This window comes from Furipterus horrens, unplaced genomic scaffold (assembly GCF_987537825.1).
Source record: "Furipterus horrens unplaced genomic scaffold, mFurHor1.1.pri manual_scaffold_6, whole genome shotgun sequence".
In the NCBI taxonomy this organism is placed as follows: domain Eukaryota; kingdom Metazoa; phylum Chordata; class Mammalia; order Chiroptera; family Furipteridae; genus Furipterus; species Furipterus horrens.
The window spans coordinates 30,260,941-30,284,104 of record NW_028327176.1 but is presented as its reverse complement, the minus strand read 5'-3'; the positions used below and the strand labels follow the sequence as shown (position 1 = coordinate 30,284,104).

General features: G+C 37.4%; 1 protein-coding gene across 6 annotated transcripts in view; it reads right to left on the bottom strand.

The window, feature by feature from the left end:
* SOCS5 (suppressor of cytokine signaling 5) overlaps positions 1-23,164 on the bottom strand; it is an 89,924-nt gene that overhangs the window by 14,759 nt on the left and 52,001 nt on the right. For 5 of the 6 annotated variants that reach the window (XM_090281250.1, XM_090281249.1, XM_090281251.1 and 2 more), the window contains one exon: positions 14,871-19,975. The exons of the other annotated variant lie outside the window; for it this stretch is intronic. In XM_090281250.1, the coding sequence (XP_090137376.1) occupies positions 18,353-19,963 (1,611 nt within the window). In that variant the 5' untranslated portion in view covers positions 19,964-19,975 and the 3' untranslated portion in view covers positions 14,871-18,352. Of the gene's footprint in view, positions 1-14,870; positions 19,976-23,164 lie in introns of those variants that run through there. 6 annotated transcript variants of the gene reach the window in all.

Below are 23,164 nucleotides of genomic sequence, written 5' to 3'. Positions count from 1 at the left end.
TCACATTACATATTTCACTGTGGGCATGAAGGCTAAGCCAATATCTCATCTGCAGAATTGTCCTTGTGCCTTAAAAACACACAGATCTGCAGGTGTGGCTGGATTTGCTGTTTTGTCCCTACTAGCTCCGATGAATCACGGAAGATTTTTTATTATACTAATGCTTGGAAACAAGAAGCACCTGTGCTGAAATAGTCCAAGTTTTTGAATCTCAGGGCTTATGTTACACAACTGTGTCAAATCTGCTTTGATGGTGCAAAGCAATGGTGGGCGACAATGGTGCCTTCACATCAATCCAGACCCCAATCTGTCCTAGGAGTTACTGAATCCTTTACTGCCATGCCAGCCTCAGCTAAGAATGTCCTTGATGAAACAGTACAAATGATTAGCTTTATTAAATTTCAGTTCCTTGAGTGACAGAGTTGGACGTGCACCCAAGCTTTCTGCTTCACCCTGAAGTAAATGGCTGTCTCCAAGAAAAGCACTTGTGTGACTGTTTGGAGTTTCAAGCTGAAGTCGCCGCTTTTTAATGGAACATCATTTTTACTTGACTGACTCTGGTTATTCAGACGTGAGTATGTGGCAGTAAATTTTGAGCTCTCAAGTAAAAATTATAATTTTGGAATACTTGTATCCAATATTACGAGCTGGCCAATACTTAAAGATGACATCAGGGTTGCTATTACCAAATGTGATTTTTCTCATTACTGTATATTGAAATGAGTAAACATTTGGAAGAACTGCATAACTTGGTGAATAATACTTTCCAAATGACCAATGCATGGTGCTACAAAATCCATTCAGAGTGCAAGATGAACCACTGAATTTTAATGTAATGATTTTAAAGGTTCGTTGATAGAGTTTCAGATTTTACTTTGCACTGAGCCTTTACAAAATCCCCATTTGCTGAGTTTTGCTCTAGTATCATTGAAGAGTGTCCACAATTATTTGAAAAGTCTATTAAAATGCTCCTCTACTTTTACAGCTACATATCTGCATGAGGCCAGATTTTCTTCATATTCTTTATCCAGAGCGACATATTGCCACAGGCTAAATCCAGAGGCAGATAAGAATATCCAGATGTGTTCTAGTAAACTGGATATTAAAGAGATTTTAAAAATTAAAACAATGCTCCTCTCCTCACTAAATTTTATTTTTCAAAATATAGCTTTTTCAAAAACTGTTATCATTATATTAAAAAGAAATATACACTTGAATTTGTATTTTAATTTCTAATATGGTAAATATTGATAAATAAAGCAACATATACAAGTTTTTAGGGGTCATCAATAATTTGTTAGAGTGTAATAGTCTTGAGACAAAAAAGTCTGAGAATCACTGTCCCATCAGTTTAGGACATGTTGAGAAAACATGTCCTAGTATATGCTGAGAAATAGACTCAAGTGGCCTAAGGTAACGAATCCCAGAAAGAGACAAGAGAACACAGACTCAGCTAAAAGGCCACACGACTGCCGTACTGACTGTCTGGTGGGGCGTGGAGCACAATTTTTGTAGAGTTGGGCCATATCCTTTCTTGGAGGAATCATTTATTAAGCACAAAGACTTCCTGGTATGAGCGTATTCTTTTTCTAAGGTACGGGATTGGGACATCCCAGATGGTTATTATTATTTTTAACCACTTAATATATTTAACCAAAAAATCAAATTAAGTATATTTTGGGACATTTAAATTTATCCTTCATTCATAACAAAATAAAATAACCATAGGATCAAAAATTGTAAAGCTTTTAAACCTAAAAGAACTACAATCATCCCTGGCTCGTGCAGCTCAGTGCATTGGGTGCCAGCCTGTGAACCAAAAGATCGCTGGTTTGATTTGCAGTCAGGGCACATGCCTGGATTGCGGGCTAGGTCCCCAGCTGGGGGTGTGCGAGAGGCAACCTATTGATATATCTATCACACATCGATGTTTCTCTCCCTTCCTCTCATCTCTAGAATCACCCAAACAACAGATCAGTGGTAAACTAGGATCAGGACTATGCTCTCCTCAAAAATTTTCTAGTTTATGTAAAAAACAAACATACAAACAACCCCCCTGCAATAGTAGTAGCTTTCTTGGACTTAAAGAATAATAAAATAATTTAAAGTAGAATTGAGCTTCAGTTCTAAGGATATGGCCAGAGGACAGCCGTCTGTTTTGGAATTCCCTTCATTCACCTTGAGCTTCCTTCCCACGCTGCCAGACTTGGGAGCAATGTGGGCCTCTGCATTGAGTAGCACACACACTGTTCCTCAAACCAGGATCCAAAGACAAAGACATGCACTGGAAGTCACAAACCATTAAAGGCAAAATACCACCTTCTTTGACTTGATCTGTATATTGTGGTGTTTAGCTATAATCCTTAAGAGGGTAACACTGTTTTCAGAAATTGTTAGGAACCACTCCAGTGGAGGTCCAAGGACAAGATCCTCAACACGTTGGCTTAGAGAATGAAAGCACCACTCTGGTATCCATCGGCATAAATAAATACATCAGGAGGGACAGCTGCGTGGACTTTCATTTAGGTGCCACTGTCCCTGTCTTGTTTTTAGAAAAAACTTTAGTTTTTAGTGCTAATTAGGCAGAAGCACTTTCCTCCATTACCCGATGCACTACAGGTCTTCTGAGCCTCACTGCTCAACAGCTACTAGGCACTGAAACTTCAAAGCCAAAGTGACATCTTCGAAACCTCCAACAGTTCTAGAGTCAGAAGTGAATGCAATCTTTTTATGGTTTAAAGGCTGAGGTGTATAACCAGCAGAATGATGCAACAAGGCCTAAAAATGTTGAGACTCAATTTGAAAATTAACCAGGTTAGAAACTTCTAACTATAAGGCAGTCAGTTAATTGAGTCATAAGGTTAGAATGAAGCACAATGAGTTTCTATTAGTTTTTGACATAAGGTAAAACTAACAATTACACAATGCTCTTTCTTTAATTCTTCTAAATTGAAAAGATTTGGGTTTTAGGCCAAAAGAACAACATTTTATGCTTTTGAAATATCTGCTCAATAGGTATTTAATTACTTTGATTTTGAAAATAAATTCATTCTTCCAACCATTTACTGAGTACCTGCCATGACTAAGCACTGGGCTGGGCACTAGGCATACAGCTGGGAACATAATGGTAGGTCTCTGCCCTCAAGAGGCCTGCAGTAACAACTTAGCAATGATTTTGTGTATAAAATGACAAGTGGCAAACAAATATGATGAAAAGGGATACAGGGAGTTTTTTCCAGAAATCTCAGTCATGAAAGGAGTCACACTGGTTTTCAAAGTCTCAGCCAGTAGTTGATAACAATGTGGATTTCTCAGAGGGTGACACAGTTGCAATAATTTGTATTGGTGGTACAAGATGGCTACAAACAAGGCTTACAGCTTACTGTAGCCATGCCCTATGCTGTGTGTGTGTGTTAGTGTATGTGCATGTGTGTGTGTGTGTGTGTGCGCACGCACGGGCACCAGTCCTATGGTCATAGCCAAGGTTATAAAACAGAAGGGTGCATTTAGAGAAAATAACTAAACTTCAATAAAACTTTCCTATGTAGATTGCCACATTTATACCAGGATATAAAACCATGAACTAAATTATAATAACTATACTTCTTTTGATTCCAGAGATAAATTCTTCCACTTTATAGAAAAACTAAAACATTTTATAAGCATTGAAATAAAAATTTGGATAGAGTTATGGTTGGCTTTATCTGGCTTCCAAGTAATTTTCTGAGCAAAAAGTTTTATAGATCTATTCATCATGAATATTTAGAGATAATGTTTCAACTTTTGACTATGTCCTTCAATAAAACTCCACATTAAACCAACAATATATATGGCTGAATATACTACATTTTAGTCAAGCCTTCAGCAGAACAAAGACCAATTGTGATCAGCAGTGCTAGATTTCAGTTGTGTATTTCTACTAATGGAATAATACGTGTGATGGATGTAAGGACAAAGGAAACAATAACAACCTGTATTGAACACCTACTATGTGCCAGGCACTGTGCTATGCACTTCTCAAGGATTATTCAATATTGCATTTGCACACCACAGTGAGGTAGGCAGATGAGGTAGATGAGAAGAGGTAAGAAACTTACTGGTTAACAGGTAGCTGAACTGAGGCACAACCCAGGCTGTCTAACAATACTACACAGCTATGAAATTTGAGTTTATCAGAAGAAAAATGTTTCGTAAATAACTTTCTTAGCTTAAAAATGTTTTAAGTGAATCTGTTTTATATTAACTCCTATACACAAATTACAAAATGTTCATTTTTCCAAATGCCACAGAGTTCTGAAAATGATTGGTGCTCTATCTGCCATTTCTTATCTGAGATGATTTTCAGAATATGATCCTGCGAGACAGGCAGATGTTCTCTTTTTGACAAAAAGAAACACAGGCCAAGAGATAACTCTGATTTGACCAAAACGACATGAATGGTGGCCAAGTCTTCTAACCTGAACCCCAGTTTGCTACTCCCCTTAGCATCCCAACTCCCTAAAATCTCATAACATCTTATACAATGTTTCTTTAAGATTATCCCTTTCCACTAAAAAAATGACTTTTAGTACCATATAACTTAGGCTCTGTATGTCATCGTTTCATGATATAGTTACCTCCAATACCATGAGACTGCTGCCGTAGTGTTTCCTATGGCATTCATTCATTCTGGGTATTATTCGTTCACCTCAGGGAGGCCACCATATTAGTTATGTCCCTGTTTTTTTTTTTAAAGCTACCTGGGTGGATAGCTTTGTGCTCATATTACCAGAGGAACACAGTTTCCATTTCATCCATTCCAACATGATCATGAGTTCCCTTGGGTCTCTTCCCTCATTTAATAAGGACTGAAGAAATAGTAATCCTACACCTGCCCACGAGAGGTTCGGTTCAGTGAACTGAGACTGTAATCTCAATACATTTGAAAACACGATGCCATGCATTGAATATTTCTCTATTGCCAAAGCAGCATTCTTTCATGGCTTTACAAAACATTCTGAATAGCATAAGGTGTTGGTATAAAAGCAATTACTTCTATATCTCTCTCTCTATTCGTCTGTTTGTCCACCCATATATCTTCTTTGTATTGGAATTCACTTAAAGCTACCCAAAAAACTTGGAAAAAAATTCAGGCTTAAAAAAATATCAACATATAAAGAAGAAAGATGATTTGAACACTAAGTATAAAATCAGGATTGGGAAAACAAATGAAGGGGTGGGGGAGTAGAGATGTGTTCATTTGATTTTATCATCCTCAGGGCCCTGCATTCTAGGTATTCAGGGAGAACACACAATATATATTTTTTGTAGGAAACCTATTCTGAAACAACTTTCAAAAGTCTCTGATATGGCATATTTCCAATTTTCTGCTTTTAATAAAATAGCTAACTCTGTGTTCTTTTAAATACCGGTATTTTCAAAGTCCACATTATGTCACTCTGCTTTTATGAAAGACCCACAATAGTACTTGTTTTTGCTCACTGAAATAAATCCAAAGAAGATTTTCACTTTTACATAAAAGACAAAAAGTGTAAAGAGCATTCAGCGTTTATTTTGCAGTGAGCCATTATACAGGCAGCGCACACCCAGAGCAGGGAGAGGGGTACCCCCATGCTCCTTCCCCGGGAACTACATTCAGCACCTCAGCATCAAGCTGCCATAGCTTTGAACTGTGTCTGTGAGCATCTGTGCTTTATCTCCTTTTATTTTGTGTATCCGTCAGTAAGACATGTGTTAAGGTAACTGCTGCTTTGCTTTTTCCCATTTTTGCTTACGAAAGGTTCCGCAGGAACCCTGTCCTTTTGGATAGTGGAAGAAACCTATATCTAGGTGTACTTTTAGCATGTACAACAGTGTATTTCATTTAAAGTGTAAATTTTTCAAGAGGAACTATTTTAGTAACCTGTTTCTGCCACACAGCTGTGGCATGTTTGCAGATGCTGATCTAAGTGCATTGACAAAGATATCTGATCTTACTACCAAAAAAAGTATTTTGATTTAAACACACACAGTTTGTTATGTTTGAGATAAGCAGATGATGGGTAAAGAAACAGTCAATGGTATAATTTTTTTTGTTGTTGTTGTTACATAAATTAACCCATTTATTATAGGCTAGCAATGTTTCAAATTGTGGAGCTCCTACTGGTCTTTCAGTTCCTTCAGTCTACTGATGGCAGCTGGACTGGGACAGTGGAAGTGGTGTGGGAGGTCCGGGCACCACCAGCGACTGTCTTCTTGCAGGATCCACACAGCTTGCCTCTTCATGTTAGTTTTGCCACAGAAGGAGCAAGTGTACTCGGTGTGCGAGCTGACCTCCGTTTTCTTCACCACCATCCTGAGGGAGGCGCCATAGTGTGTCCCGTAGTTGCGGATGATTCTGACCCTTTCGGTGCGTTTAGCCAGGTCGCTGCACACTAGGTCGGAACCCAAGAGGCAATGGTATGATGTTAATGGATGATGGGAAAACCCAGCTACCCAATTCCTATTACATCTCTACCTTTTCTAAAAAAGGCAGAACAATGCTGGCAAGAAGGAATCAGTGGTCCAAATGGGTGGAAAGATTTTAGAAAAAAGATAGCTGCTATATTCAAATGTCCTGGCCTAGATGAGTGTTTTCCAGAGAACAAAGTCTCCAGTGAAGGTCTCTGAGGCTGAGTCATCAGAGGTGTTGAGTCCCATCTCAAAAAAGGGAAGGCGGGTGGTTCCACAAACTGCAGACCAGTGAACTTGGCATCATCTTGGGCAACATTCTGGATGGATCACTAAAGGGAGGGCTTGTGAGAATTTAGTAAAGAAAGTGGTCATCTTCAGGAGCCATGATGGGCAATCTAGTTTGTAGAAGGGTGTGCAATAAGGTTGTTATATTTTTGTCAGTAAAATGGAGAAATAAATACAAGTGGATTAATTCATTCATTTGTAACAAATACTAAGCATCTACTCTGTGATAAGCACCTTACTAGGCACCAAGGCTAAAATAGCAAACAAGATAGACACGATCTCTGTTCTCAGAGCTCTTAAGAGAGTCAGAACCAAAAACCCAAATATTTGCAAGTTTTTGTAATAAAAAAGTATGAAGAAAAGGCAGGAGGCAAAGATAGAGGGGAAATCTCCTTTAAATGGCACAATCAGGTTGCTTTGAGGTGACATTTAAGCCTAGCTCTAAAGACTGAGAAGAGTCCATCTTGCTGTGGGAAACAGTGGGAAGATGAGACTTTCGAGAGGGCGCAACATGTGCAGGAGCCCTGAGGTGGGAAAGATACTGAAGTGTTGAAACCACTGAAAGACCACCATGAGAGGAGAGCAGTGAGCACGGGGGAGCAGCGCCAGGTCAAGTTGAAGAAATAGGCAGAGGCACTCACTCCCCAGATGACTGGAGAATATGGACCAAGGAGACTCTAGTGGCCTGTTCTTTCCAACACGTTCATCCATCATTCGGTATCTATTTTTATTGGTTGTTTACAACCTATTGTCATCTGGAGTTAAAAAAGGAAAAAGTGTCAAAAGAAATACTAATTTGGCTGACAAAATTAGGATCCAGTAAGTGTAGTGGGTAAGAGCTTAGGTTCTGGCTCTTAGCCACTACACTTACTGGATCCTAATTTTGTCAGATGTGTGTTTGAATTCTACCTCTGATATTCACTTTTTTCTGTGACCTTGGACAACTTGCTTAACCCCTCTAAGTCAGGTATCAAAGACAAGGAGAGGATCGGACACAGGCAGCTCAGGTAAATTTTCCATGCTACATAATAATCCACCTCCTACATCAGGATATACATGGTTTGTTTGCTGGGCCAAGGAGCCATTATTTTAGGTACGTCACCCAGCCTCTGGCAGAATTGTTTATAGATCAAATGTGGGTCCTTACATATATTTTCTTCATGTCACCAATAAACTACACTGCCTCTTAGATTTATCTGTTTGAAGAATGAGAAATTCAGCATAGTCAAATTTTTGACATTCTATTATCATTAGGAAAGAAATTGCTAAGTTAACATTTTAAAGATAAAATTTACAAATTTATATCATTCTCAGTGTTGAAACTACTACACCAAAATATTTCTCTATTCTTGTAATGATATTAAAATTCAATCTATCTCAATTGCACCCAAGGGCACCTAAAAATATTCATAAAAGTAGGTGACAGAGCTTCAAGTTATTCCAGTTCAATTTTAATTATATCTTAAAGGGTTTTAGAAAAGTACTATAATTCATCCTAAAAAATAGAAGAAGTAGAAATAAATGCATGATTGTATGTATTTTAAGACAGCTCAGAAAAGATTAAATAATTTTAGTGTTGTGGTAAATATATAGTTAAAAAAATACACTAAAATTTCAGGTTTCATTTTAGAAAGGATGCTTAGTAAATGCCTAGAGAAAGAATTATCAGGCAGTAATACTATACATTTCCAAATGTAATATTGGCTGCTAAATAAAAATTCAGTGCAGTTTTCACTTACTAAATTTAAGAAATGAGAACTACAGCAGTTCCTTAAATAATACTTTCTTATAATGTTGATAAGATGCCATAGGACCTTAATTCTTATATTAATTAGCCTGTGGTCAAATTGGTTTCCTTGTGACAACTTACTGTACATCAATCACAACAGGTTTGGGGGGATAAAATACAATAACTCCCTTTTAAATCTCATTTTGCCACCTTTCTCAGCATTTTTGTCAAGTAAATTTTTTGACATTTAAGTTTTACCTAATATTCCTATTTTCTCTATGTAAGTATAGTTAGAAGTGATGTTTTCCTTATTTGATCACACATTAGTTTTCTTTTGCATTAAAAACAAGATATATATTCATATTGAATGGGAGATTAGTTTGGGTTTCTCATGATTTGCTTAATTTTAATAAACTATGAATGTTTAATGAAAAATCTCATGGGCAAGCAAATTGCTTGTTTTTCCTTCCCCTAAATTGTGCTATTTTTTTTTTCTTTTGCAACTTCTCTCAGATCAACTTTTCAGTTTAATTCCAATGCTGTCAATCTGATCTAGGCAAATTTCACAGGGCTTCCTGCCTCCATCTCTGCTGGTTACAATCCATTTTGCAGCTTTTGTCATAATTTCTAATTCTAGCTTGCTTAAGAATCTAGATGAGTCCAGACTCTCCAGTCTTGTGTTCAAATGTTGCAAGCAATGGAAATCCTGCCCTTCTTCAGCTGCTACTTACCACTGTATTTTCCCACCATCTTCTGCTAAGTCAAATTTTTAGACATTCTTGTAATGAAACCAGTCCAAGACACCAAATCACCCTGCCTCCACTTCAGTTGTTTGTTTTTCCTTATCAAGCAGGCAACCAGTTTTTGCTTGTTTTTTTGCTTGGTCTATTTCCATATATTTGCATCATTATACTTTAGTATATTTGCCAGTGTTCTTACGAGTTCATAAATTCTGTGAGGCAAAGGTTCTCATTTTCTACTGAAGTTTTATTTCAAGAAACCATCAGTGACCGGGCCTTTGCAATCTGTTATTCTATACACTGCCTCAAAGTCTGAAGTGACCTAAGGAACCAAGGTCCACACTGAATCAGGGGAACAGCAGAATTGGAGGTGAATCTGAGTATACTCTCTAAAAGTGATTTGAGGCCTAGGACTCTCCCATCTCTGTATGTTATTACATGCTAAAATGCACGGGGAAATAGTGGAATAAATGCTAATAGCGGTCACTGCTGGAAGGTTATAAAATGGGAGATGGGAATTGGGAGGTGGAGCCAGGGTTGATGATGGTAGAGAAAGTGATAGTATGGACTAGATTTTTGTTGTTCTGATTCTTTATCATTTTTAGTGCTTTCTAAATATTTCATAACGAACTTGCATTTCTCATATAAAAACTTGTACCAAAAATGCATAAGTAAATGACATGAAAGGCATGATGAAATTTGACATGAAAAGTTTTAAAATTGAGTGCAAGATTTATGATTCCAGTATTTTAAAACTATTTGAAAGGCAAGTCTCCCATTAAGTAGTTGGCTTAAAAACAACAAAAAAACCTGATGCAGAATCTGAATTGACAAATGTCATAATCTGCCCCCACAAAATGCTTTTTTTTATGCAAAATCCTTAGCTGTTGCCATCCTATCCTGTGGTTTTAAATTCTATCCATATAGTGACTCCCTATATTTACTTTTCCCCTTAACTTTATATTCATACATCCAATTGCCTAATCAATGTCTCTGTCGTGGTAGTAGAAATCTCAAAACTCAACATATCCAAAATAGGATTCATATTGACATCTTCCAATTTGCTCCTCCACTGGTTTTCTGAAATCTTAGCTAATGGCATAACCATCTCGCTCCAGTCAAAAAATTAGTGGCTTCGATTTCTTCTTCATATCTAATCTACCACCAAATCCTTTTAGCTTTACCACCAGAAAGACATCCTGATTGACTTCTCCCTATGACTACCACCCCAGCCCAAGCTCCCACCTTTTCACTGAGTTCCACTTCAATAAATATGACACTCTGAAGGGAAAGTAGCCATGGAATTGTGCAGTCTTCACTGGTTTCATAATCTGGGGCAAGGTTCAAGTGTAGCTGCCCCACAGCCTGTTTTGAGCAAGGTATCTTTGTGGAAGGTGAACTCGGAGTCGATTGTGGGCTAAGTGGTCCCTTTGCGTGCACTTGATCAGTTCAAGAGCTGGGCAATAACTTTCCAAGTACCTGATGGTGTGTAACTTACTCGGTAGCCACACCTGGTAAGACTGTCAGGATGATTCTTTTAAATGTTAAAATAAAGATATGTTTAGAAAACAAAGTCTCCCTAATTTTGTCCCACTATAGCTTCTCCTCCATGAGAGGAATAAAAAGTAGACCATGTCACTTTGCTATATAAACCCTCCAATGGTTTACCAACATATTCAGAAAATTCCTTACTATGGATTCAGTCCCCAGTGGTCAGGCCTTTGCCATCCTCTACAACCTTAGAACCTTACCATTCCCACCCCACCTCCTGCCCTCTCACTGGATTCCAGACTCAGTGGCATTTTCTTTCTCAGCATATAAACTCATTCTTGCATTGAGACTTTGTTTTATTGTCCCTTTCATTAAAATGTTCTTTGATCTTGGTCATTCTCTTCTCACCATTCAAGCTCACTATTCTCCAGTGACCCTATAACTTTGTCTTACAGACCAATGTAGACTCACCACCTAAAATGGTGACTGGCACGTGGGTCTTCAATGAGTATTTGTTGAATGAATGGATGAAGTCTATTCAATCAAGCATCTGGGGCACCAAAACAATTGTTCCAAGTGATCTATACTTTGCAATGGCAAGCAACTCCTCCACGTACCCCCCAAAATAACCACCTCACACAAAAATCCTACCCCAAACCTCCTTAGACCATACCACTGAGAAAGTCTATGTTCTGTATCAGCTGCTGCAAAACATATGAAACAAAACCTGAGCCGCATTGATGTGTAGTTTTTATGCATCCAAGCAGTACCGTTCCCTTGGGAAATTCTTCTCACCTTTAAGTCAGCTCTTTGTGTATTTTGTAATCTAATTTTATCTAGTAAAACTGTACGTGTTGGGGTACAGAACAAATGAACACACTGGTGTAAATATGCTGTTAACATAGTCTCTACATTTTTCCTAGGAGAGTCCTAACTCATAGCCTTGTTCCCTCCACCAAAAAGCAATTTCATAGTCGTCTTTGCTATCAAAATAAGTGATCTAAGACCAATCTCAATAAAATTTACCAAACAACTGTTTAGGGCCAGGGAGTAAATGAAGCTTGGGATAAAAATGAACAGCAACCAGATCAAAAATCAAATAAAAAGTTCATGAAGTTTGAATTTTGTCAAAATGAAGCTCAGAAGTATCAATTTTTATGGCTCAACCCATTATAAATCTTATATAAACCTTTTAATAGACCTTAAGAAAACAGATCAGTTGTGGGTTATAATTATTGTACTCGGGATAAATTTGTCTTAATTTAACTATGGCTCTTAATAACTGTATTTAAATCAAGCTGTTTCTTCTTCAAATATTTTACTGTATTTAGTCAGAAAATACTGATGAATGCATTCTCTTTGTAAGGTGACTGTATTACAAACAAGACTTAATAGTAGCAAGACTAAACTTTAGATGCAGATAATCAAATTTGAATGGTACAAGGGTAATATACATTGAATAAGGCTTCTAAATGATTTTAAATCAGGGGGTGATATTATCATAAATGTATATATATCTGTGTACACATATGCATATAGAGAGAATGAATAAGTGAATGAGTGAGAAAAAATGAGAATGACTCTTATATGAATCAGAGCAATCTGTCTTTGGGTTAATTATTTCACTATGAAGATGTGTCCAAACTTATAAAGAATTTTCTGGTTTGTATTAAAATGCACTTCCAAAAGACTATGAAAACATAAATTTAGTTGACAGATTACCACGGGATTCAGGAAAAGACACAGTGACTAAAGACTCAAGTGCAATTTCATGCTGGTGATTTTTCTTTTCAAAAATGTAAGCCACTAATTTTTTAAGGAAAAAACTTAAAACCAGAAGTTGCATATTAATATTACACACAAACTGAAACATAAGTGACTTTTAGCACACTGTATACATGCTTACATAAACTCAAATATGTACACATTTAAAACAATTTCCACTTAACATATGAAAGTTCTGAAATACACAAAAGAATTAATACTTTCTATAAAACTACAGTTAGAACATCAATTTGCTATAAGTATATAAAAACATCAAGTGCCTTCTTGGAGTTTCAAGTTACCCCTTTAAATCAAGATCTTGCTTGCATATATATATAGTCCGTCTCCAAAAAGCAGTATGAACTTTTTATTTTCAAGGTTTATTTTCCAGGTACATTATAAGCTCAAGAAAACAAACCCAACAATTATGCAATATAATCATGTCATAACAACTTAATTGCACATAATGCCTTAAAGTAGGTTTGGATGAAGTTCTCAAACACTTTGGTATATGTTCTTCAGGGACTTCTATTAGAAATAACAGGAATTATGAGTCCCTTCAATCCCCATTTTGCTTTAAAATGGATACATCTTTGGTTCAAGTTCTACATTTTGGGCATTTACTAATTAAAATGGTTCCCAAACCAATAAATGGAGCTGATATACAAGACTTCATTTAACCTGTTTCTGGTGCAGTAGGAAGTTATAGACACTCATTTATATGACATGTCATTGATGGTTTCAATTTTTCACTTATAAGCAGAGAAATCAATCAGTTTAGTCAATATTTCTCTGTTTATTTTCTGTTATAATTCAAACTGTACAGTAATTTGCAGTAACTATACTGTTCTACAGTATATGTGATTATGATTGGAAAGATGTATAGCATTAATTTAGAGTTAGCTTACTCAGAATAAGCCAATATTAGACTGTACAGTGGGTCTGCACTGACAATAGTAGATTGTCAGGTACAGCTTTATTTAAAAAACCCAAACCAATCCATTTACAAGAGAAATTGTTGCAAATGTATCAAACAGCAGATATACAAGGAGAACACCAAACATACTTTATTAGCACAAAAAAGCAGCCATAAAAAGGCACAGCAAGCAGAAACATACAATAGCAGTCAAAGGGTTAGTGTTGCATACAAATATAGCTTTACTTCTTTGTAGCCTTGGCAATAGCCATCAGGATGTAAAATAACTTTCTGTAGCAGCAGGTAAGGAAACTAAGGAGCACTCACCAGTGGTACAGAGCACATTAACAGAAAGATACAAGACTGGACTTGACTACTTTAGTGCAAAATGTCTAGGACAGAACTGTAAATTCAGTTCAATACTAAGAAGCAAACACTAGAACTCGGTATCACTTCCAAAATAGCTCACTCAAGTAGTATTGCATACTATTCTAAGTGACAAAAAGGTGCTAAGCAAAGTTATTTACAGATATAATGGTTGTACAGTACCTTTTAAATCTGCAATTTAGAGGACTTCCGGCCAAGATGGAGGTGTAGACAGACACGCTGCGTCTCCCTCCACAACTAAGGAATACAACTATCTCAAAACTAGGAACAACCAGAAGTTCCAGAAAATCAAACTGCATGGAAGTCCAACAAACAAAGATATAAAGAAGAAATACTCATCCAGAAGGAGCAACAGCTCTACCTGGGACGCGGAAGCAAACAAACACAGGAGCCTGTCAGAATGAGGAGACAGAAGAGTATGGCTCAAAAGGGGAAATGGATCAAGGTTCCAGTGGGAGAGCTAAGCGAGGAGGAGATAACCAACCTAACAGATAAGGAAATAGAGAACCTAACAGATGCAGAATTCAAAACACTGGTGATAAAGATACTCACAGGCTTGACAGATATGCTTGAGTACGGCAAATGCATAAGACAAGAAGTGAAGGCTATGCTGAGTGAAACAAAGGAAAATCCACATAAAACCAATGGTGAAGGGAAAGAAACCGGGGTTCAAATCAATGATTTGGAACATAAGAAAGAAAAAAAGTCAACCAGTGCAGAATGAGGAAGAAAGAATTGAAAAAAATGAGGAAAACTTCCCAAATTTTGTGAAGGAGATGCACATACAGGTCCAGGAAGCACGGAGGGTCCCGGGCGAGCTGGACCCAGAGGGGACCACACCAGGACACATCATGATTGAGATGCCAAAGGTGAAAGATAGAGTCCTGGGGGCAGCAAGAGAGAGGCGGAGAGTTGCCTACAGGAGGATGCCTATAGGACTATCAGCTGATTTCTCAGAGGACACTTCGCAGGCAGGAAGAGACTGGCAAGCAGTATTCAATGTGATGAAAGGCAACCTGCAACCAGGATTACTCTATCCAGCAAAGCTATCATTTGGAATGGAAGGGCAGATGAAGTGCTTCCCAGACAAGGTGAAGCTAAAGGAGCTCATCATCACCAAGCCATTATTATATGAAATGTCAAAGGGGCTTACTTAAGAAAAAGAAGATCAAAACTATGAACACTAAAATGACAATAAACACACCTATCAACAACTGAATCTAAAAAATAAAAACAAAATCCAACTAAGCAAACCAGAATAGGAACAGAATTATAGGTATGGGGATCATTTGGAGGGTTATCAGCTGGGAGGGGGGAGGGAGAGAAATGGGGAAATGGTGCAGGGATTAAGAAGCATAATTGGTTGGTACGAAAAAGACAAGGGGATGTTAAGAATAATATTGGAAAGGGTGAAGCCAAAGAACTTACATGCATGACCCATGGACATGAAGACTTTAGAAGCAGACAGGGATTACTACCAGAGTGAAGCTCAAAATTTGAGAAGGATGATCAGAAGTAGATCTAAAAGTCCAAGATGCCTATGTCCATCTTCCCAGGGTACAAACTGTGATGTAGAGCTTTTGAAGACGAGAGATCGTGAAGAACTTAAGTGCATGCTGGAAAAATATGAGCATCATTTGGCAGAAATTCAGGGTAATGTCAAGTTTCTTACATCTGAGAGAGACAAGACCTTTCTTCTTTATGAACAGGCGCAGGAAGAAATTGCTCGACTTCGGCGAGAAATTATGAAAAGCTGTAAGTCTCCTAAATCTCCAATAGCACATGCCATCCTCTGGCGGGTGGAGACTGAAAGAGATGTAGAGTAGCCTTCACTGATTTACAAAGGATGATCAGAGAATGAGATAGTGTGAGAGAAAGACTCAAGATTGCCCAAGAGACAGCATTTAATGAGAAAGCTCACTTGGAACAAAGGGTAGAGGAGCAAGTGTGAAATACCACTTTGATGAAGGAATCCATAACCACTGTGGAAAAGAAATGAAATCACTAGCAAGAAAGGCAATGGATACTGAAAGTGAACTTGGCAGACAAAAAGCAGAGACTAATTCTTTGAGGTAAACTCAATTGCCTTCAACAACTAATAGTTTATTATAAGTAACTCAACTTTTTGCAGTTTACTTTGTAACAATAATTAAGTTATTTGTTGACTTTAATTTGGGGGAGGATTATGACAAAACAGTTGTAGAAACATTGGCACACATTAATTGATTTTCCCAAGGTCAATCACAAATTGGTAATGCCATACTTAACCAGGGCTCAAACCTCTAGTAATCTCAATCTTAATTTGGAGACGGCCTCACTGTTTAATTAAAATAGCTTTTACAAAGCCATTCTGGTACAGAGCATGTTTGACTTTGGTATTTGATTGTTAATTTACCTTTATAACTTAAATTATATTCTGGGATCTGAACAGTGTGAGAACACACAAAACACAGGTTTTATAGTAGCTTAGAAAAAGGGTGGTTTAGAATATAATGAAAAGCCATAGCAGAGAAACAGGAACATGTAATGGAACTTATTAACTGAATGTCAAGTACTGTGCTTAGCCCTTCCTATATACAGTATTCCCTCACGTATCGCGGGTATTACATTTTAGACTCCCCCGCGAAAGGTGAAAATCTGTGAAGTAGAAACCTTACACTTACTTTAGTATTTATATATATTTTAAGGCTTTATAAACCCTTCCCACACCCATATAAACTGTTCCCAGTCCCTTATTAACCTTTCCCAATCCCTTATTCACCTTTTGCCCACTTTTATAAACACTACTTATGTTCTTAAACATATTCTACACTTTTAAACCTACGTAACTTTAACAACATACATATACAGTACTGCAAAATCCTGCGATATAGTGAAAAATCCGCGATAAATAATTAAATATAATATTTTCAAAAATCCCGCAATACAGTGAGGCCGTGATAAGTGAACCGCGATATAGAGAGGGACTACTGTACTGGTACCATAGCAGAAGAAATTCCAGTAAAGTGGCCTATTGGCACTAAGTATAGGGGAATAAGTTTTTGAAGATCTCCATGCTAGTGGTTTTATTTTCCTTTTAGTGTCTATTGATGTGGAAAAAAGAGGTTCTACAGATTCAGTGAGGTTGAAATTCAGTGCATCTATGAACGTTTGAAAAACAGTAGTTCAAGTTCATGAGTTCCCAGTCTTCTCTTTGATCTTTCAAGGGTCTTTGGTGCATACATTGGAATCACTTGTCAGGATAGATAATCACTCAAATTCTTCCCTTCATTTAGTTTTTAATTTCCTGCTTAAAAGGATATTGCAACCTCAGGTAAAATAAAAATAAAAATAAAATAAAACAACATCAACAAAGAAAACCTTGAAAAAGTGTAAAGAAAACTTAAATCACCCATAATTCCATGACCCAGGGAAAATTGTTATTAATATAGATGTTTTTAACCAGAAATGTTTATATCTGTGTGTATATATGCTTTCTATGTAATTAACATCATCCTATATTAAGTGATATATTTGAGCAATTTCACTTAATTGCATACCATAGCATTTTCCCATGTAATTAGAAGCTCTCTGAAAACATATTACTAGTTTATTAAAATATCTAACAGAAAAAAAAAATTAACTGCACTGAAATCCTATAAATTGTACTTAAGCAATTCAGCTATGAGCATTTACAATAAAGCGATAAATACTGCCATCCAAATTATTACAGTTTAACAATAATATCAACATCAACAAACACTGTAGTTATTATTTCTGACTTGTTTGGACATCTTGTAGTCTCATTTTCTTCATGGTTCAGAAACTTGTCATGGGCATAGGAAAAGATCCAACATTAATAAATCAACAATTAGACTGCACACATCAACTTTAAAAATGACACACAGGACTACATTGCAGCAGCTATTCCCAATGTGTTTTAAGTTAAAGCACTCATTAAAAAAAATTAATACCTAAGGCCTTGAAATAAAATTCTCCTACCAACTTTAGAAGTCTGAAGTTTTAAGAACTGATATTTAGAAAAACTGGTTTACTTAACAGTATCGTTTGCAGAAGAGGAAAGGAGACCGACTATAAACTATATCAACACTTAAGTGAACTGCACTATGCCCTTGTGGCCAGAAAATTGCATTTATTTTTTTCTAAAAGGAAGGCAGTCTTTATTTTTTGGACTTTCAAAGCTTGATTTATAGTAACTACAAACATCACTACTTTTGGAAGATTATAGAAAAATTCTTAGAAAAAATAATTTCAAACATTAGTCACACCGTTGAGATACTCATCCAATACTAACAATTTGTTCTTCAGTAAGAAATAGAAGTCTTCATAGCAAATGCCCCAGAATGGCCTCACTCAATGATGACAGCCATTAAAAACCAAACAGCTAAATTGGTAATATGTTTTTGTAGCCTTACTGAACACCTGTAGTTCTATCCTCTGTTGTCTCAATAGGCACCACATTTTTCTGAGTAAGTAACATCAGATCGCATCTGACAGATACTAACACTAAGCTTACATACTGAACTGAAAAGAACCTAACACTGATATGTGTGCTTGCTATAGGCGTACTGTCTGATGCACATGAAAGCTGATCTAGGACAGGAGAGTTTACTTTGCCTTGACTGGTTCTCGTTCTAACCAGCGAACTCTAACTTTTTGTTTATAATGATATTCTTTTAAAAAATCCTGTAACATTGATGGTAAAGGGAGGCCATCAATTCCATCGTATGTAGTGCATCTGCAGATCACTGCACGGCAGATATATTGCAAGCTAAAAGGAAAAGTCCTATTTAGTGAAATAGTAAGCAATGGTTCAAAAAACATGCAAGAACTGGGATCTTTATAATGTTCCAGAAGTCCTGTTACAGTGGAGGAGTGAAATACACATGGGTCGTGAGCATCAAAACTAAAGTTGTGATTCCACTGTTCAATGCGGGCATGCAGGGATCTGTTGTAGCGACGGAAGCTCACAGAGAAGAGGTAGTCCTCTTGCGCAGAGTCCCTGAGCAAAAATGTGCCTTCAGGTTTCCCTTCAAGAAGGGCTTCTGCTTCATAACGGTCCATCACTCCCCAGTAACAGGGATTACCTGTAATCTGAAGCAAATCGGGCACGAGGCAGTGTATGTAGTCAATCTGTGTGTGGACTTTCCAAGCTCCCTGTCTGCTAACGTGGGCATGGCTGTCTCCAGAGACCTGACGTTGCTTCTGCCTACGTGACTGCAAACACAGTGTGGTAGTGTCCTCTTCTGAGTCACAATTAGCCTGTGGAACTGCAGAACTGTCCCCACTTATTTCAGTCATTCCAGGAGCTAACTTTGGTCCCAGTTTATATAACGGATTAACCTGTGCAGTGGCCTCAAATGTATGTATTTGTGCATTGGGAGGGGGGTCAACCCCTTCTTCAATACTAAGACGCCTTCTCTCTCTAAGCCTATCTTCTTCATCTTCTGTAGAAACCAAGGATGGATCAAATGTATCAAAAAATGTTGAATGTGGGCTCACAGGGGCTGTATGCTGTTTAATCAAATGCCATTTCTGGGCTAAATCTGACCCAGCAGGAAAAGGGCATTTCTCAAGCATTAATTCAGAAAGGTGTATTTTTCTTTTATTAGAAAAGAGAGGCTTTGACTGCTTGCTGTAAGTTCTCATCGGAAAACACAAGCCCACAGTATCCTGCAACCTTTGTCTCAGAGAGCGACTTCCTACAGTTCTGCTGGAAACGCTGTCCATATCATGTACAGAGCTTACGCCGTATCGCCTCTCTCTCCTTTGAAGTCCACTTCGAGTTCTACCAAACTTTTTATCAGTATCCAACGAACTTTGAGTCTTTGTAGAGCAGGAATGTTTTTTCTTCCCACCCCACGGAGCATGTCGAGAGTACGAATCTCTTCTTGCAAGTCTTGTTCCTGGGGTGACACACGAATCATTATCCTTTTCAATGCTTATTTCAACAATCTGAGGAATTTCAGTGGCACAATTTGGGTTTCTCCTTGAAGAATTCTTTGAAGGGCTTAATCCCAGCTGTAAGACAACACTTTCTCTTAAGGGACTGCTTTGTTGCTGAGGAGCTGAGTCTCCTATACTGACGTTTTTCTCTTTGACAGACAAACATCTGTTGGAGTTCACGTCCACATTTTCAGTACGGCTTCCTCCCTCATGACTGAAGAGATTCTGACACCTGTATTTGAAATTATTCCACATTTTCCCCACTTTATCCATTGATTATAAGATCTAAAGACAAAACAGGAAAAGGAGAAAAATTAGTTAAAGTGGTATGTGGAAACAGGAAAGGCAGAACCCAACCCCTTTCTCACTGGCAGTTGCAGCAATACTGGTCAGGAATTTGCCTTACATTGCTCAAGTGATGGGGCAAACATTCTGTTTGGTAGCTGTGAGGTCACCAGGCCCTTTTGTGACAACTGCATCATTATCCATCCAAGTCCTCACTTCTCATTTCCTTTCAGATAGAACACTCAGAACTCAGGGGAAAGAAAATAAACTCTCTCAATTAAACTCTGGTTTCTTTTAACCATGTATCCATCCTATTTCACTATGACACTGACTGTCTCCATACTTGGAATAATTCAGGTACTTGCCTCAGGTATGAAAAGGAAAAGGTATGAAAATAGTCTGTATTATTGAAACATATCAGTATTCAACTTCTCAAAAGTTATAAGTAGGACCACATTTGTGTAACACATGAACATTTTTCAAAAACCTTTAAGGAGCAATCTTTCCAATTTCACTTACCAACTGTTGTTTCACTCATCTAGCAATCTAAAGCTTACAGGTCAATCACTTACAAAGATTCCCCATCTTCCCTCCCCACCCTACAATGTATCAAATTTTATCCATGATTTGGAAGAAGCAGTCTGAATAGAAAAGAAAATAGGAGGGAAAAAAAAAAAGGAAATATAATATTTGGGTTTAAATGAAAAGGTGTCTTTAAACTTCCCAATTCTTAATCCTGGAAGAGCTTAGAAGAGATAGAGCAATAAAAAAAAGTTATGATACTGTAATAATTAACAAAATAAAAACAAAAATATATGCGATTTAGCATCTTTATTCTTGCTCTTTTAAAAAAATTGAAAGCAGTTTATGGCACTTTACAAATGAATTATTTTAAGACTACAACATTGACAGGCACAATGTCTCATCCACTAACCTAAAAGTCAACGTTAGAACAAATGCAAAAATCTGAACTGGTTGATAAAACTCTAGGTTGGAAATACTTTACCCTCAGAATTTTGAGGGCATTACTCCACTGTTCTAGTAGCTTCTAGTGTGGCTGTCGCAAAGTCCAACATCCTACCAATTTCCAGTCTTCTTATGTGACCTGTTTGGTTCATGAAAAATTGTAGCTTCTCTTTATCCTTAGAGAGGGCTTTTTAACATTCATTGTGCTGGGCCTTTTTGATGAGCTTCCTCTGCCCCCTTTCTTCCCTCCTGAAAGTCCTTTTTATTAGATACTAGACCTCTTAGATTCATGTTTTTATTATTATATATTTTCTTTTCAATATGGTGTTTCTTTTTCTTTTCCACTGTCTGATGGATTTCTTTGGCATCACTTTCCAACACTTCTGGTTCAGTTGCAATTTTTTCTACCACACTTTTAATTTCCAAGACCATTTTCTTTTCTCAGAATGTTCTTTTTAATAGCATTCTATTCTAACTTATTGGATGTAAAACCTTATTTTGTTAAGGAGACAAAATTTTTAATGTTTTCTTCCTTTTAACGTTTTAAATATTTTTTATCTGCTTCTTCTCAGTGCCTTTTTCTCCTTAAATCTTTAGGTCTCTTTGTTTTATTTTAGAGGCCTTCCACCACCGTCTGATGGTCCCTGACTATTCATCAGCACTAAGATGCTAATCAGAAACTCTGTCTGCTTTGGAACTGGGATGTTTGTTAAGTGATTGGCTTTACTACAAGGGGATGAAGCAATGAGTTGGTTTTTTATTAGGGAATCCCCCAAAGCAGTATCTGTTAAGTTTGTCTGCTGGCTAGCTCATTCCAGAGAGAAATGTGCCAATCTCCTCTCCGGGGCATACAGGGGTGGGCAAAAGTAGGTTAATATATAATACAATAATTAATAAGTAATAATAAAAGGGTAAACTGTGTTTTGCATACTCACAAGTGTAAGCCTACTTTTGCCCACCCTGTATATACCTGACTGCCATGTCCTGAGATGAGGGCAAGGGAACAGTGGGGTCTTAACCTTAGTCGTCAGACTTTAGCTTAAATCCAAGGTGTCCTTAATTTTATAAAAGATATCCCAACTCCAGCTATCTCTGAACTTCTTAGATGAAATTTCTCCAAGCTCTAACTTCTAGTTTCATCCAAGGTAAAGGAGCAACAGTCGCCTTGAAGGAGGACTCATGGGAGTCCCACACATACAGACTTTTAACCATTCTTGTTTTCAGCTACAGACTTCACCCTCAACGTCTGGGGTAACTGGTTCCTCTTAATTTCTGAGCCAGGAGTGCAAATTGGTTTGCTTTTTAACATGCTTGTTTGTAAGCACTTAGATGACCTTTCCCAGTGCTGATAATTTCTAGCTACCCGCTTTTACCAGAAACTTAACCCATCAGGCCTCCTTGTCTTCTCTCATTTGCTTTCTACTTCTGGGTTTGTGCCTTATGCTTCTTTTAGTCCTTTAGTTTTAGTGGGGTTCCAAAAGGGAGTAAAGAAAAAAATGCCAATGTTCATTCAACCTGACACATTTAACCGGAAAGTCCCCTTTCCACTGTTAAAGACGTAAATGGTACCACACAGAAAATCCCCCACCCAGATCACTGGTCTTTCCAACTGGAGAACAGCAAGTTTTTCTGGGATAAGGGATCCACACAACAATGCTGGCTGTATAATATAATCACCTGGAAACTGCATGATTCACGGGTCCCTCCCAAGAGATTCTGATTTAATTGGTCTGGAGTTGGGCATGGACTTTGCTATTTTTTATATAAGCTTTGGGTGATGCTCCATTGGTAGTTCCAAGAGACAAGTAAAAGGACATTGCTGTGTAGCGGGGTGTGAATAATACTAAATAAATTGTGTGCCACAATCTCATCACCGTTTCTTGTCTTCTTATTTTTTGCCATATATACCAGAGGCCTACAGAATCTCAGGAAAGACCGTATAGAACAGTGGCTCTTAAACTAGCTATAATGAAGAGCCATTTTCTCTTTAATTTCACAGACTGATTCTTTTGTAAAATGTAATAATAAATTACTGGAATAAAATGTAAAAAAAAGACATGAAATGCAAGTGCATTATCAGATTGAACAGACATAAAATAACTGTCAAATTGCTCTAAAATATTTAAATACTTACTTTTAATTTCTATACCTAACTTGTCACAGACTGGTAATGAACTGTAGACTGGCACCAGTTCATGGCCCACACTTGCAGTAGCTCTAGTC